Here is a 17346-nt window from a genome sequence, read left to right on the forward strand (position 1 = left end):
CTGAGTCAGAAGGTTGTAGGTTCAAGTCCCCATTCCAGCAATCTGAGCGCAAAATCTAGGTTAACGCTCCAGTGTAGTACTGAGGGAGTGCTGCACTGTCGGAGGTGCTGTCTTTCAGGTGTGATGTTAAACCGAGGCTCTGCTTGTTCAGTTGGATGTTAAAGATCCCGTATACTATTTGAAGACAAACAAGAGCTGCTAACAGTATCCTGGGCGACATCAGTTCCTCAACCAGTTTGACTGGTTATTCTATGACCTTGCTGTTGGAGGCATCTTGCTGTATACAAATGTTTTCCTACCTAACAACAGTCATTGTACTTCACTCTATGCAAAGTGCTTTGACACATTTCTGAGAGATGTGATCAAGTGCTGTACAAATGCAAGCCTTTCTTTTGGCAAATGTGTAGATTGGTGTTCAGCAATGTGTAGAATGAGGCCGAGCCGTAAATGGACGATAATAGTTTGGGTTTTTAAAAAATCGCTCAGCCCCCATCCCATGTATATTAACTGCCCATTGTGCAAGAGAGTGCGTGCGTGTGAGAGTGAGTGAGAAAGAGAGAGAGCATTGCCTGCAGATTTAAAGAAAACATTTTATGAGCTGTATTTTGCTTGGCGGTTTAGTTCGCCAGGCAAGGATATTGGGAGCACCTAGGACAGGGTAGCCATTGTTTGGAAGGTTGAGATACTGACTAGAGGGTCGGACTGCTGGCAGAATGGTTGACGCTTTTCTTTGGTGTGGTTGGGATTTGGATGAGGGCTTCACTTACATAGAAACATGGAAAATAGGAGCAAGAGTAGGCCATTCGGCCCTTCGGGCCTGCTCCGCCATTCAAAATGATCATGGCTGATCGTCTAACTCAGTACCCTGTTCCCGCTTTTTCCCCATATCCCTTGATCCCTTTAGCATTAAGAAATATATCTATCTCCTTCTTGAATACATCTAATGACTTGGCCTCCACTGCCTTCTGTGGTAGAGAATTCCACAGGTTCACCACCCTCTGAGTGAAGAAATTTCTCCTCATCTCGGTTCTAAATGGCCTACCCCGTATCCTGAGACTGTGACCCCTGGTTCTGGACTCCCCAGCCATCTGGAACATCCTCCCTGCATCTAGTCTGTCTGGTCCTGTTAGAATTTTATATGTTTTGATGAGATCACCTCTCATTCTTCTAAACTCTAGTGACTATAGGCCTAGTCGACCCAATCTCTCCACATACGTCAGTCCTGCCATCCCAGGAATCAGTCTGGTAAACCTTCATTGCACTCCCGCCATGGCAAGGACATCCTTCCTCAGATAAGGGGACCAAAACTGCACACAATACTCCAGATGTGGTCTCACCAAGGCCCTGTATAACTGCAGTAAGACATCCCTGTTCCTGTACTCAAATCCTCTTGCAATGAAGGCCAACATACCATTCGCCTTCCTAACTGCTTGCTGCACCTGAATGCTCCCTTCAGCGACTGGTGTACAGGGACACCCAGGTCTCGTTGCACCTCCCCTTTTCCCAATCCATCACCATTCAGATAATAATCTGTCTTTCTGTTTTTACAACCAGAGTGGATAACCTCACATTTATCCACGTTATACTGCATCTGGCATGTTCTTGCCCACTCACCCAACTTGTCTAAATCACATTGGAGCCTCTTTGCATCCTCCTCACAGCTCACATTCCACCCCAGCTTTGTGTCGTCTGCAAACTTGGAAATGTTACATTTAGTTCCCTCATCCAAATCATTGATATATATTGTAAATAGCTGGGGCCCAAGCACTGATCCCTGCGGTACCCCACTAGTCACTGCCTGCTACCCGGAAAAAGACCCGTTTATTCCTACTCTCTGTTTCCTGTCTGTCAACCAATTCTCAATCCATGCCAGTATATTCCCCCCAATCCCATGTGCTTTAATTTTGCACACTAACCTCTTGTGTGGGACCTTATCAAAAGCATGCTGAAAATCCAAATACACCACATCCACTGGTTCTCCCCTATCTATTCTCCTAGTTACCTCCTCAAAAAACTCCGGTAGATTTGTTAAGCATGATTTCCCTTTCATAAACCCATGCTGACTTTGTCCAATCCCGTTAATGCCCGGGGCCGAGGGTGGGACTGGGGCCCGGGGCCGAGGGTGGGACTGGGGCCCGGGGCCGAGGGTGGGACTGGGGCCCGGGGCCGAGGGTGGGACTGGGTCCCGGGGCCGAGGGTGGGACTGGGGCCTGGGGCCTGGGGCCAAGTCTGCCTCTGGGACGGGACCTTGACTTGGGTGTCAGTCCATCACTGCTGCTGAAAGCGGGAAATTTCAGCGCTGACAACATTTGTAATTGTCCAAGTGTTCTGTTATCACATCCTTTATAATAGACTCTAGCATTTTCCCCACTATTGATGTAAGGCTAACTGGTCTGTAATTCCCTGATTTTGCTTTCCCTCCTTTTTTAAATAGTGGGGTTATATTTGCCACCCTCCAATCTGTAGGAACTGTTCCAGAGTCTATACCAGCATATATTAATTCGAAGGGGCCTAAGGCCGAGTCTAGTATTGGGGCCTGGGGCCGAGTCTGGGACTGGAGCTTGGGGCTAAGTCTGGGCCTGGGGCCAAGACTGGGACTGGGGCCTGGGGCCAAGCCTGGGGCTGAGTCTGGGACTGGGGCCTGGGGCCGAGTGTGTGTCTGGGGCCCGGGGCCGAGTGTGGGACTGGGGCCCGGGGCCGAGTGTGGGACTGGGGCCCGGGGCCGAGTGTGGGACTGGGGCCCGGGGCCGAGTGTGGGACTGGAGCTTGGGGCCAAGTCTGGGCCTGGGGCCGAGTCTGGGACTGGGGCCCGGGGCCGAGTGTGTGTCTGGGGCCCGGGGCCGAGTGTGGGACCGGGCCCCGGGCCCGAGTGTGGGACCGGGGCCCGGGGCCGAGTGTGGGACCGGGGCCCGGGGCCGAGTGTGGGACCGGGGCCCGGGGCCGAGTGTGGGACCGGGGCCCGGGGCCGAGTGTGGGACCGGGGCCCGGGGCCGAGTGTGGGACCGGGGCCCGGGGCCGAGTGTGGGACCGGGGCCCGGGGCCGAGTGTGGGACCGGGGCCGGGGGCCGAGTGTGGGACCGGGGCCGGGGGCCGAGTGTGGGACCGGGGCCGGGGGCCGAGTGTGGGACCGGGGCCGGGGGCCGAGTGTGGGACCGGGGCCCGGGGCCGAGTGTGGGGCCGGGGGCCGAGTGTGGGGCCGGGGCCGGGGGCCGAGTGTGGGGCCGGGGCCGGGGGCCGAGTGTGGGGCCGGGGCCCGGGGCCGAGTGTGGGACCGGGGCCCGGGGCCGAGGGTGGGACCGGGGCCCGGGGCCGAGGGTGGGACTGGGGCCTGGTGCCTGGGGCCAAGTCTGCCTCTGGGACGGGACCTTGACTTGGGTGTCAGTCCATCACTGCTGCTGAAAGCGGGAAATTTCAGCGCTGACAACATTTGTAATTGTCAGTCTCGAGGCCAGGCCTGTGGCTGAACATAAATCCCTGCACTCTGCCCCACTACAGCAACCCCAGCCATCGACCGTCCCCCTCTCATGTAATCACAGGAGGTAGCACTGTGGATTTTTCTTTCGTCATCTGGTACTTTCGACTCTTTGTCTGTGCTGACAAACGATGAATGGGACTCCCTGCTCTCTGCGGGGCAGGGTGCTCAATTCCGGAATTGTAGGACAATTGAAGATTATTTAGGCCACCATGAAGGATCTACTGCAGGGGGAGGTTTGAAAACTTTATAAGAGCACATGTTTAACCCCTCCACCAAGAAATCTTTGAAGGTGGCAGGACAAGTTGAGAAGCCTGTTAAAAAAGCAATGAGCATAGAGTACAAAAGCAAGGAAGTTTATAAATCACTGGTGGGCCCCAGCTGGAGTATTGTGTTCAATTCTGGGCACCACAGGTGCAGAGGAGATTTCCTAGAATGATACCAGGGATGAGGGACTTCAGTTATCTGGAGAGACTCGAGAAGCTTGGATTGTTCTCCTTAGAGCAGAGAAGGTTAAGGGGAGATTTAATAGAGATTGTCAAAATTATGAGGGGTTTTGATAGAGTAAATAAGGAGAAATTGTTTCCAGTGGTAGGAGGGTCGGTAACCAGAGGATGCAGGTTTAAGGTAATTGGTAAAAGAACCAGCGAGTAGTTATGATCTGGAATGCGCTGCCTGTGGAAGCAGATTCAGTAGTAACTTTCATAAGGGAATTGGATAAATACGTGAAGGGGAAAAATTTGCAGGGCTGTGGGGAAAGAGGAGGGGACTGCGAGTAATTGGATAGCTCTTCCAAAGAGCCGGCACAGGCACGATGGGCTGAAAAGCCTCGTTCAGTGCTGTAAGATTCCATGATTCTATAATGCACCCGGAGGGTGAGATATTGCTCCTTAAACAGTGAGAAATACGGCCCCAGCAGAGTCGGGCGACGCTCGCTGACCCAACTGAGACGCGTCACACAGGACCGATAAACCGCCGCAGATGTTAAGCGATAAATGTTTCAGCTTGCTCCTTAACTTGGTTCCACGACCTTTGTGTTTGCAGGAGAAAGGCTTTCTTCCGTCAGAAGACGAAACTTCAGGCAGCTTTGACACAAAGAAATTGCCCGGTAAACATTTCAAAAATGTCTGATTGTCCTTTGGGAATATCCACAGTTTCAATTCTAACCAAAAATGAGGCTGATGGCTCTTTTACATCGGCCAACCTTAGCCAGCGATTCTCTCCTACCTTAAACCTTGGTATGTAGTGTTCTGGAACTTGTCCATCATAGAATCGTAGAATCATACAGGGCAGAAGGAGGCCATTCGGCCCATCGTGCCCGTGCCGGTACTTTCAAACAGCTGTCCAATTAGACCCACTCCCCCCTGCTCTTTCCCCCGCAGCCCTACAAATTTTTCCTTTTCAACTATTTATCCAGTTCCTCTTTTGAAAGTTACTATTGAATCTGCTTCCACCGCCCTTTCTGGCAGCGCATTCCAGACCACGACAACTCGCTGCGTAAAAAGAATTTCTCCTCATCTCCCCCCTGGTTCTTTTTATTTCAAATCTGTGTCCTCTGGTTACCGACCCACCTGTCAGTGGAAGCAGTTTCTCCCCGTCCGCTCTATCGAAACCCATCATAATTTTGAACACCTCTATGAAATCTCCCCTTAACCTTCTCTGCTCTAAGGAGAACAATCCCAGCTTCTCCGCTCTCTCCACATAACTGAAGTCCCTCATCCCTGGTGCCATTCTGGTAAATCTCCACTGCGCCCTCTCCAAGGCCTTGACATCCTTCCTAAATCAGCTTCAATAGGGGCCTTGTAAAATAACCTTTTTTCCCTGGAGAGTAGGAGGTTTAGGGGTGATCTTATAGAAGTCTATAAAATAATGAGGGGCATAGATAAGGTCGATAGTCAAAATCTTTTCCCAAAGGTAGGGGAGTCTATAACAAGGGGGCATAGATTTAAGGTGAATGGGGAGAGATACAAAAGGGTCCAGAGGGGCAATTTTTTCACTCAAAGGGTGGTGAGTGTCTGGAACGAGCTGCCAGAGGCAGTAGTAGAGGCGGGTACAATTTTGTCTTTTAAAAAGCATTTGGACAGTTACATGGGTAAGATGGGTATAAAGGGATATGGGCCAAGTGCAGGCAATTGGGACTAGCTTAGTGGTATAAACTGGGCGACATGGACATGTTGGGCCGAAGGGCCTGTTTCCATGTTGTAAACTTCTATGATTCTATGATTCTATGAAAGTGTGATGCAACCACCAATATCCGCTCTCCTTCGCAGAATAAAATCATGGCCCTGATTTTCTTCTGCTTTGCACCCTGGGGGGGATCGCTTATTTCCTCGGTACAATGCAAAGCAATAAGGGGGTGGGAACCTGTCCCAGTGGGTCGCTGCCCACTTTGTGCCTCAGATGTACTTCTGGGGAGGTTTCCTGGGGTGGGGGTGGGGGGGGTGAGGTGGGGAAGGGAGTGTAAAAAACAAGAACGAGCACTGACATAGCGTGCACGTCTGGCTGGAGTGACCTCACCACACTTCCCACCTCATTCAAATCCCCTCTGCACCCTGATTGGAGAGGGAAGAGAGGAGATTTACGGGAATGGTACCACGGATGAGGGACTTCAGTTACGTGGAGAGACTGGAGAAGCTGGGATTGTTCTCCTTAGAGCAGATTCAGGGGGTGGGGGGGTACCGGGAAGGGGATTGATTCCGAGGGAAAATGCCTTCTGCCCCAATTTGCTGACTAGAAAAAAATAGGTAGCCCTGAATTAATATTGCGGACCCAATGAAAAAGTCATGGTCATTTAGAGGTCTGAATACAGTGCTTGAGCTGTGAGAGGACCGTGGAATGCAAAAGATCAGGAGAGTGTGGTCTTTAACCTCAACAGGAACGATTGGGGCTTAAGTAATGACATTTTCACTTATTTATTTGACTGTATTTTGAGTTTAATTTACTTTCATTTAAACTGTTCAATACTAGGAGCTGTTTAAACTTGTTTATTTGGTTCCTTTCCAGGTTTGAACCAGTAGGAATGTTAATTAATTGTCTACCTGAGTGCTGTTCTCTACCTTGCTGTGGCAGTTGGCTATTGTGTGAATTAAGACTTGACTTTTAGCAAAAGATTAGTCTTGAGCTGGGAGGGACCAGTCAATGGCGGAGGAGAGTGTGGAGTTTAGTCTCGGTGGCTCAGCCTGGAAGTACGTTTGCCTAAAATTCAATGGAAAGGGTCGAAGAGGAATTATTCAGAGTATTACATAGAATTACATAGAATGTACAGCACAGAAACAGGCCATTCGGCCCAACAGGTCCTTGCTGGTACTTATGCTCCAAACGAGCCTCCTCCCTCCCTACTTCATCTAACCATATCAGCGAGTATTTTTTCCCTTTATGGCCCAGGTTTTTTCTCTTTTTTTGCCTCCTTCAGGAGATTACATAGCTGCGGGAGGCAGGGGGGGCGGGGGGTGGGTGAGGGTGGGTGAGGGGAGAGGGGTGAAGCGTTTAGACATGATGCTCCGGCCATCATGAGTGTGGGGCAGGCTTGACGGCCTTTTTCTGCCCATCAATTTTGTATGTTTACGGGTTAAATCACTAAACTGGTCCTGCGGATTCCTCCCTTTCCCCTGCTCGCCAAGCCAGACTTTCCCCCAATTCCTCTCCTCCCCTAGCCCTGAACCCCCGTACCTCTCCAGTTTCTCCCCACATCTCCCTCCGTACGCTTTCCAAACTCCACTCTTCCATGAGACCCATCTCCTAACCCCATTGCCATTAAACTCCAGACTGTCCCATCTTCCCTCCGTAGTCCCCATGCCAGGGGATATTGTACATAAGCTTCCTCCCTCGGGTACTTTCCCCCACCCTTTCAAAACTACTGTCACCAACCTCTCTTCAAAAAAAAAACCTCTTGATCCTTCTGTCCTCGCTAGCTATCACCTCATTTCCTATCTTCCGTTCTTTTTCCCAAGGTCCTTGAAAACGTTGTCACCTCCCAAATCTGTGCTCATGTCTCACACAACTCCCTGTTTCAATCTCTCCATTCAGATTTTCGCCCCTCCCACGGCAGCGACACAGCCCCAGTTTAAGTCACGAACTTACATTCTCTGCGATTGTGACTGTGGTGCGTTATCCCTCCTCATTCTCTGTGACCTCGCTGCAACCTTTACCATGCTCTGACCTCCGTTGTCTTGTTTGTGGGACTTCCCTCACTTGCTTGCTCTTTTAACTGTCTGTGGCTCAATGGGTAGTGCTCACGCCTCTGATTCTAGAACGTCGTGGGTTCAAGTCCCCACTCCAGAGATAAGAGCACAAAATCTAGGCCTCCCAGTGCGGTACTGAGGGAGTGTTGGAGCTGCCGTCTTTTGGATGAGACGTTAAACCGAGGTCCCGTCTGCCCTCTCGGGTGGGTGTAAAAAATCCCACAGCACTATTCCGTAGAAAAGCAGGGGAGTTCTCCTGGTGTCCTGGGCCAGTATTTATCCCTCAACCAACATCACTAAAACAGATTATCTGGTCATTATCACATTACTGTTTGTGGGAGCTTGCTGTGCACAAATGTGTTTCCTACATTACAATAGTACTTCATTGGCTGCAAAGTGCTTTGGGACGTCTTGAGTTCATGAACGTAAGAAATAGGAGCAGGAGTAGGCCATACGGCCCCTCGAGCCTGCTCCGCCATTCAATCAGATCATGGCTGATCTTCAACCTCAACTCCACTTTCCCGCCCGATCCCCATATCCCTTGATTCCCTTAATGTCCAAAAATCTATCGTTTTGAATGTACTCAATGACTCAGCATCCACAGCCCTCTGGAGTAGAGAATTCCAAAGATTCACAACCCTCTGAGTGAAGAAATTTCTCCTCATCTCAGTTCTAAATAGCCGACCTCTTATCCTGAGACTATGACCCCCTAGATCTAGACTCTCCCAGCCAAGGGAAACAGACTCTCAGCATCTACACAAATGTAAGTCCTTTCAGTCTTTTCTCTATCCGACTGTAGCCTGAGCATTTTTAATAATGGCTTCTCTTCCCACCCCCAACACTGTCACCTTAGGAATTCCCCCCAAGGAATCCATCCTTGGGTTCCCTCCTCTTACTCATCTGCACGCTATTCCTTAGGCACGGTATCCACAGACACCGGATCAGCTTGCACTTGTACACTGATGGCGCTGGGCTCGACCTCTCCACCACCTCTTTCCACCCTCCCACTGCCTCTGTGCTGTCGGACGTCCAAGAGGTGAACTTCCAGAGACCTTCTCCACTTGTCCACTGTAACTTTGGCAGAAGGGCCACGGGAATCTCGGGGTGGAGGGAATTGGCGTAAACATCATTTAGGTTGTTTATCCGGAATTTCCGCACTGAAGTTACGCTGGGCAAGTGGGGGAAACCCCTGCGGAAATTCACTACCCCCCCCCCCCCCCCGACCCCCGTCTTGGATGAGCCTCAATTTCCTCCTTCATGTTGTGAAGACGTGAGCTTTCCATCAAACAGTGATAATGTTTTCTCGCATTTAGCATCACCGGCCAGTCGCATAAGTGGACCTCACGTCCCCTACAATACAGAGTGTACCTTTTTCGACCCAATATCTAAGTAAACAACTGTGAAGCCCAGGGATTGTAACATTCTCCTCTCTGAACTGGACAAGCAATCTTGCCGAATTGAGATACAGACTTTGAGCCGACAAATGGTTTTATTTACAAACATACAAACAATGATGGACAGGAAAAGACCCTCTGGTCTGTCCAGCCTGTACCACACAATTGTGATACCTTGTGTATCACAATATATACACTCCTCACTCCACTCAAAACCATGTGATCTCCTGGGAGAGGTGAAAAATCAGATAAAAACCCAGGCCAATTTGGGGGAAAAAATCTGGGAAATTCCCCAGGCGATCGAAATGATTCCAGGAAATCACTCTGGCCCTGATAATTCTGTGCAGTACCTACCTTTTGATGTCCACCCCAGCCAGAAACAGTTCCAGAAGTCCACTATTCTCTGGGAAAAGAGCCACCTCTTCAGATCTAACCTAGATCTGACCTTATACAATTTAAAATTGTGACTCCTTGTCTTCCCTAACCTATTTAATTGGAGCAAACTGTCAACTCGAACATAATCTATTCCCTTCATGACCTTATAAACCTCGATCAGATCACCCCTAAGTCTGTGCTTCTCTAAAGTGTAGAGTCCCAGCTCTTTTAGCCTATCCTGATGACTAAGATGTTTCAATCTGGGTATAAGTTTAGTGGCCCTCCTCTGCACCCTTTCCAAAGCCTCAATATCACCCACCATGTGAGGAGACCAAAACTGGACACAGTTTTCTAACTGAGGCCTGACCAAGGTCCCAAGGTCTTGTACGAGTATTCACCTGAAATAGATGTGCAAACAATACATAGTTTGCACAGTGGGATATATTTTCCCTACATCCCTTGGAGTATAAAACAACAAATACGCAACTCGGTTCCTCTCTAAATATAGTCACTAACCATACATTTATTTACCATAACTTCAGACTAGCCCTCATTTTGATCATCAGGCTGGCATGGCGCTTTACGCCTCTGTGTCTGGTGTGCATCGCTGACTGAAAAAAACTGTCAAAACCAGTCTGTGAGATGAAATCTCTGCCCACCGATCTGCCAATCACACCGGGCTCCAGCCCGTCATGGGGTCTTGCCCCCTTTTTTTCAAAGGATTCAGAAACAGTTGCTAATCAAAGTCACTACTGAACTGTGAGCAGTGGTGGGGGGGGTTTGTGTACACCACTGCAAATCCTGTAACGCAGGCAACAGACAATACCCCTCTCATGAACCAAGATCGCCATTCGTCAATATTGAGTAGAAGCGATCAGCATTACCATTCCAGTTGACTGACCCAGGAGCTTTCCATTGTTCTCAATATTATCAACCTTCATTAAAAAGGAATACTAGGAACATAGAGCAGGGGAACGGAATTAATTTGATAGCTCTTTCCAAGAGCCAGCACAGGCACGATGGGCGGAATGGTCTCTTCCTGTGCTGTACTACTATGATAGGAACAGGGGTAGACCATTCATCCCCTTGGGCCTGCACCTCAACTCCATTTTCCCGCCTTTGCTCCATATCCCTTGACACCCTTAGACATCAAAAATCTATCTATCTCGGAAGCTCCAATTGACCCCCAGCCATTCACAACCTTTTGGGGGGAAGAGAGTTCCAGATTTCTACTACCTTTTGTGTGAAAAAGTGCTTCCTAATTTCCCTCCTCAACGGCCCAGCTCTAATTTTAAGGTTATGTCCCTTTGTTCTTGATTCCCCCACCAGAGGAAATAGTTTCTATCCTATCAAATTTTTGAAACATTTTAAACACCTCGATCAGATCACCCCTCAATCTCCTAAACTCAAGGGAATACAAGCCACATTTATGGAGCCTGTCCTCATATATTAACCCCCTAAGCCCCTCTAATGATGTAGCTGTTATGTCATTTAGGTCATTTTCAGGTTAGCAAGATGTAACGAGTGGAGTGCCACAGGGATCAGTGATGGGGCCTCAACTATTTACAATCTGTATCAATGACTTGGATGAAGGGACCGAATGTATGGTTGCTAAATTTGCTGATGACACAAAGGTAGGTAAGAAAGTAAATTGTGAAGAGGACATAGGGAGTCTGCAAAGGGATATAGATAGGTTAAGTGAGTGGGCAAAAATTTGGCAGATGGAATATAATGTGGGAAAATGTGAACTTGTCCACTTTGGCAGGAGGAATAGAAAAGCAGTGTATTATTTAAATGGAGAGAGATTGCAGAACTCTGAGGTACAGAGGGATCTGGGTGTCCCAGTACATGGATCACAAAAAGTTAGTATGCAGGTACAGCAAGTGATTAGGAAGGTAAATGGAATGTTGTCATTTATTGCAAGGGGAATGGAATATAAAAGTAGAGATGTTTTGCTACAGTTCTACAGGGCATTGGTGAGACCACATCTAGAATACTGTGTGCAGTTTTGGTCTCCTTATTTAAGAAAGGACATAATTGCTTTAGAGGCGGTTCAGAGAAGGTTCACTCGACTGATTCCTGGGATGAGGTGGTTATCTTATGAGGAAAGGTTGGACAAGTTGGGCCTTTATACATTGGAGTTTAGAAGAATGAGAGGTGATCTTATTGAAACAACTAAGATCCTGAGGGGACTGGAAGGGGTAGATGCTGAGAGGATGTTTCCCCTTGTGGGAGAGACAAGAACTAGGGGCCACAGTTTAAAAATAAGGGGTCTCTCATTTAAGACGGAGATGAGGAGAATTTTTTTCCCTCAGAGGGTTGTGAGTCTGTGGAACTCCCTTCCCCAGTGAGCGGTGGAGGCAGGGTCATTGAATATTTTTATGGCTGAGTTAGATAGATTCGTGATTAACAAGGCAGACGGGAAAATAGGGTTGAGGTCACAATCAGATCAGCCATGATCTTATCAAATGGCAGAGCAGGCTCGAGGGGCCGAATGGCCTACTCCACCAGATGAACTGAATCGTAATGTGCATAGAATCATGGGATGGTTACAGTACGGAAGGAGGCCATTCGGCCCGTCGAGCCCGTGCCAACTCCCTGCAAGAGCAATCCAGCTAGTCCCACTCCCCCTGCCCTTTCCCTGTAGCCCTGCAAATTTTTTTCCTTCAAGTATTTATCCAGTCCCCTTTTGAAAGGCACGATTGAGGTCAGGTGAGATAATGCAAACTGTTTGAAAAAAACCGGGGTGTTCTAGGGAGTTGTGACTTCCCTCTGCCGAGTAAAACTAAAAAGAGAGAGGGGTGGAGTTTCTGCTTGGTTACGGTAGTCATATCAGCGCAATTGGCTGAACCAGTGCACAAAAAGCAAGGGAGTTTTAAACGGAAGTGAGTTACGTCCAAAACCACTTCCACTCGTGTTTTCCGTGACCTTTCACGCTGGTTCAAGGTTCAATTCGCCCGGATCAGGCCCCGCCCACAAAACACCCCCCCCCCCCACACCCCGATCGAAATTGCCAGATTCTGCCGATTCCGGGGGTTCGGGAACTCTCTTCAAATTACGCTCATTTTCATAGGCGCACAGGCACTAGTCGGCACGTTTTAAAAGATTTTTCATATCGAAAAATATTGAATTTACTAAGAAACTGACTAGTGTACACCAATGAAACTATTAAATGGTTCAGTATCGTTTTTTTTTAAGTGATTTTAAATCAGGTCACTCTCAGGTACCCTTTTAAAAATGCTTATTTTTGCTGATAAACACATTTTCAGCTGTATTAATAAAACTGTGCTAGGTTACCACTCTTAAATACATCAAGGAATACATTTTAATGGAAAAAAAGAAGCAGTTACCTTCCATTACGCTGCCCGATTGCGCTGGTTCGTGGACGATTTCACGCTTGCGATTGTGCAAATAAATTTCAGCGGAAACTTGAAGCCTAATCTAACCGGCACAATTTCGAGGCCATTATGGGCGCAATTTCCCGATCGCAGCCAAAGCGGAAACTCTACCCCGGAATCGCTAACTTGCCGCTAATCTGCTTTTCTGTATCCAGCAGGCGGGGCGTTTGTTTATCCAGTGGAGCCTTCTGGGGCCGACAGATCTCGCTGTGAAGGAGCAACGTACGTGAACATCCCAGTGAGCCCCGCGTCCAAGAAGCAGCTCCATTATATGGAACTCGAACTCCAGGAGTCCAGTCCTGCCATTCGAGGTAACTCAGCATGATGGGACCGCAGTTCTTTACCAAGCTTTGTCTTTTTTGCCTCCCCCCCCCCCACCTTCTCTGCCCCTGTACCTACTGGGGTACAATTTAATGGGCACTGGGTGATCTCTGGTACCTCCCCATGTAACATTGCTTGGGGCCGCGCCACCCCCCCCCCCCCCCGCCCCCCCCCCGGGTTGAGCAAGTCAGTAGTGAACTGGGACCTTTCCGGTCTGGAATAGTCTGGCTCGGTCATTCACTGTCTTCTTAGCCAGATGGACCATCGGAGGAGCTCTTTGTTAAACTCGATTAGATTGGATGACTGCCTATACATTTATATTGCTTTCCATCTGTTGTCTCTGCTGAAAGCTGCCCCACCCGCATCCCGCTTTCAAAATGAGGCAAATGTGGGAAACACAGCAGAGAGACTGCCATCAGGAAAATAGGAGGATGCGGGGGCGGGAGACGGGAAGCGGAGGCAGGGGTGCGTCACATGCACCCGTCCCCCAGCACATTTCCAGCCCATTTCTGCCACAACAGCAACGAGATGGGGCCAGAATGCCCCACGCATTAAAAACCGAAACAGCGGTACAATGCACTAATCAGGGAACCGAAATCCAGAGTTCTCTCCGCTCTCCCCTTCCCCCCTTTGAGAAATTTAGTTGAAGGGCAAGAGCCATAGTACGAGACACCACCGACGATGGAAAGATAATTCAACTCGGTGATAAACCCGTCAATTCAGTGAGTTAACCGCAGCGAAATATGTACTGGGTAACATTAGCAGAGAGGGGACGGGTTGAATGGGCATTACTGGTTTCATAAGTTCATAAGCTACAATACAATACCAGATCCATATATAATACATAAGAAAGCATGGAATGAGAAGAGGCCATTCACCTCTTAAAGCCCATTTATTGCCCAGGCCGTGTAGAATTTGCCTTTTATAAATTCCACCCAACACATTTAGTCTCTTGAGGGACGATTCTGTGAAGCTGCTACTGTAATTCTAGGATCCATAGATAACCTAACGTTATTCGTCTTTGACTAACTAATTTCCATCCAATCACTTTTCCACGATCACAGGGACTCTGGGGGCCATGGTGTCCCGTAGAGTATTTCATTATTTCCACCCTCGCTATGCATGGTAGCCCATGACGGCCAGGGAGCGTCAAATGTTCCACGCCCTAGGGAAGCCATCAAATTTGTTTTATTGTCGGACGTGGGAGGTTGTCCTTGCTGGCTTGGGATCGCCCAATGCAATTTCCCTTTCAGTCTCACCCAACAGGAATTGGGGGGCCTCTTCCCTTAGATCCAGTCGGCAACTTTCAGCCTGAGATCCTTGAGGGGAAGTCCAGATCATTAGTTCTTCACAGGAGTCTCCAAATGTTTGGTAGGTGGCCAGTTAGTACCTGATAAGAGGCCTCAACAACAACTTGCATTTATATACCGCCTTTAACCTAGTAAAACGTCCCAAGGCGTATCACAGGAGCGTTATCCCTGAGCCACATAAGGAGATATTAGGACAGGTGACCAAAAGCTTGGTCAAAGAGGTAGGTTTTAAGGAACGTCTTAAAGGAGGAGAGAAAGGCGGAGAGGTTTAGGGAGGGAATTCCAGAGATTAGGGCTAGGGAGCTGAAGGCATGGCCGCCAATCTTGAGAGAAGTTGAGTTATGTAGAGTTCGTTTTGCATTCCTCAAAAAAGCCTTACATCCAGCTTGTTCGTCACTTCCCACTTGGAAGTGTAAAAAGTATTTTTTTTCAAAAGGCAGCCATTTCTTGCTGATGACGTAAACTTCCCCTTGAGGACCTCAGACTGAAAGTCGCCTACTTGGTCTAAGGAAAGAGGGAGCCCGCTGGGTGAGACTGAAAGTGTCAATCCATGGCTCAGTGGGTAGCACTCTTGCCTCTGAGTCAGAAGATTGTGGATTTAAGCCCCACTCCAGAGACTTGAGTACAAAATCTCAGCTAAACCTCCCAGTGCAGTACTGAGGGAGTGCTGCACGGCCTGAGGTGCTGTCTTTTGGATGAGACATTAAAACCAAGGACCCATCTGCCTTCTCAGGTGGATGTAAAAGATCCCATGGCCAATACTTCGAAGAAGAGGAGGGGAGTCCTCCCCGGTGCCCTGGTCAATATTTATCCCTCAAGCAACATCACTTAAAAAAAAAAGCAGATGACCTGGTCATTATCACAGTGCTGTTTGTGGGATCTTGCTGTGCGCAAATTGGCTGCCGCGTTTCCTACATTACAACAGTGGCAACACTCCAAAAGTCTTTCATTGGCTGTGAAGCACATTGGGACGTCCTGAGGTCATGAAAGCCGCAATGTAAATGCAAGTCTTTCTTTTTCTTTCTACTTAGTCTAATTAGCCTTGGCGAATTAGCAAATTTCTCTCAACAACAACAATTAATCCCTTAGTTGATGTTGGAATGTGCCTAATTCCAGTACAGAGTCTTTGAGACCTTAAAGTGTCACACCTCAACCTTAGCAGCAGAATAATAGATTGTGCATTACAACAACAACTTGCATTTATATAGCGCCTTTAACGTAGTAAAACGTCCCAAGGCACTTCACAGGAGCGTTATCAAATAAAATTTGAAACTGAGCCACATAAGGAGATATTAGGGCAGGTGACTAAAAGCTTGGTCAAAGAGGTAGGTTTTAAGAAGCATCTTAAAGGAGGACAGAGAGGTAGAGGCGCAGAGGTTTAGGGAAGGAATTCCAGAAATTAGAGCCTAGGCAGTTGAAGGCACGGCCGCCAATGGTGAAGTGATTAAAATCGGGGATGCGCAAGAGGCCAGAATTGGAGGAGCGCGGAGATCTCAGAGCGTCGTAGGACTGGAGGAGGTTACAGAGATAGGGAGGGGTGAGGCCATGGACAGATTTGAAAACAAGGATGAGAATTTTAAACTCGAGGCTATAATCATCCCCACCTATCATGAGCAATGCCATAAGAGAGCCGCTAGAGCTTCTTTTTTTAAAAATGGAATTGATTTAGAAGTTGGCTTTTTGGGGAGGCCGTGCAGTGGTTTATGGTTTGGTTTTGAGAAGTTCTAGCTCCTTTTTGCTGACGATCACATTGCCTGTCTACCACAGGAGCGGGTTCTTCCAAGTACGCACAGATCGATATCACGGCCACGGAAACGGCACACAAGGTGGGGACTCAACACGCCCAATACCGGGAGGAGCGGTTACAGGAACTGGAACAAAAGAGGAAGGGGACAGCACCGCAGTGAGGCCGGGCCGGACATTTTTCCTTTCCTTTCATTCAGAACTTGGGCGGTTAAACAGGATCAGTCTGAGCCTCGGACGACAGTTGACTGCCTGACATTTCCACTCTGACATTTGCTCGTAATGGACCAGACTCTCTCTTTGATTGATGAGCAGGTTCGAAGGGCTAATGGGATTCATGTATTTTTGTGCGATGTATTGACTGCAAAGGATGTATTTTGTCCTTTTATTTTTCTCCTCGTCAATTTTTCCCCCTCCCCAGAACACGTTGACTCCTTGCTTGGGGGTACGGTGCCACGACGGGCGCCGGTCGCCCTCTGGTATCTCGCCCAAGTGTCAGTAGGCTATTCAACCGTGAGGGGGGAGGCGTCACGTGTGATCCCGATCGTGTTCTCAACCGAAATCCACGGACGGCTGGTTCGCGGTCAGGAGTTGATTTCCAGCCCCCCCCCCCCACCCCCCCGCCATCCCATAACTCGGGGATACGGAGTCCAATTTTGGTGCCCGCTACCACTGCCCCGACTAACTCAACAAAGGAGGGGAGGGGAAGGAAAGGAAGAGGGGGGTAGAGTCGATCCGGGGACCTTCCTAGTTTGAATGGTTCTGCTGCTCACCGGGTAAACTTGTTGCTGTGCCAATGAGGGGAGAAATGGAGCCACATTTTTGCCTTTTTAATAAGAAGTCCCTTCAGCACAAGCCACGGATTAGTGACGGAACTGTTTTAAGAGGGCACGCTCGCTCTTCTCTCTGGAAGTCTGGGTTGGAACGTAGCCCATTGGAGTGGGCCGGAAAAGTCTCCTCACACCGGCCGACTGGACAGGGTCACGAGAAAAACTGCCTTCAGTCAGTCTTGGCCTACTCCACTCCCGTGTTCCCCCCCTCCCCCCCCCACCCCTGAGTCTGCCATGGCAATGCAGCTCGGAGGTTAGAGTATCCAAGTGCACACTGGTTCTGTGGAGCTTGGCTGGGGTGGAATTGCCTTCTCATGTCGAA

At 49.0% G+C, this 17346-nt stretch overlaps 1 protein-coding gene across 1 annotated transcript in view; it reads left to right on the forward strand.

Annotated features, from left to right (window-relative positions):
• Positions 1–16809, forward strand: part of dok7b (docking protein 7b) — an 83126-nt gene extending 66317 nt beyond the window's left edge. The window contains exons 15-17 of the mRNA XM_067982095.1: positions 4517–4580; positions 12979–13131; positions 16219–16809. Coding sequence (XP_067838196.1) covers positions 4517–4580; positions 12979–13131; positions 16219–16358 — 357 coding nt within the window. The 3' untranslated portion in view covers positions 16359–16809. The remainder of the gene's footprint in view (positions 1–4516; positions 4581–12978; positions 13132–16218) is intronic.
• Positions 16810–17346: the final 537 nt, after the last annotated feature.

This window comes from Heptranchias perlo, chromosome 4 (genome assembly GCF_035084215.1).
Source record: "Heptranchias perlo isolate sHepPer1 chromosome 4, sHepPer1.hap1, whole genome shotgun sequence".
Classification (NCBI taxonomy): Eukaryota; Metazoa; Chordata; class Chondrichthyes; order Hexanchiformes; family Hexanchidae; genus Heptranchias; species Heptranchias perlo.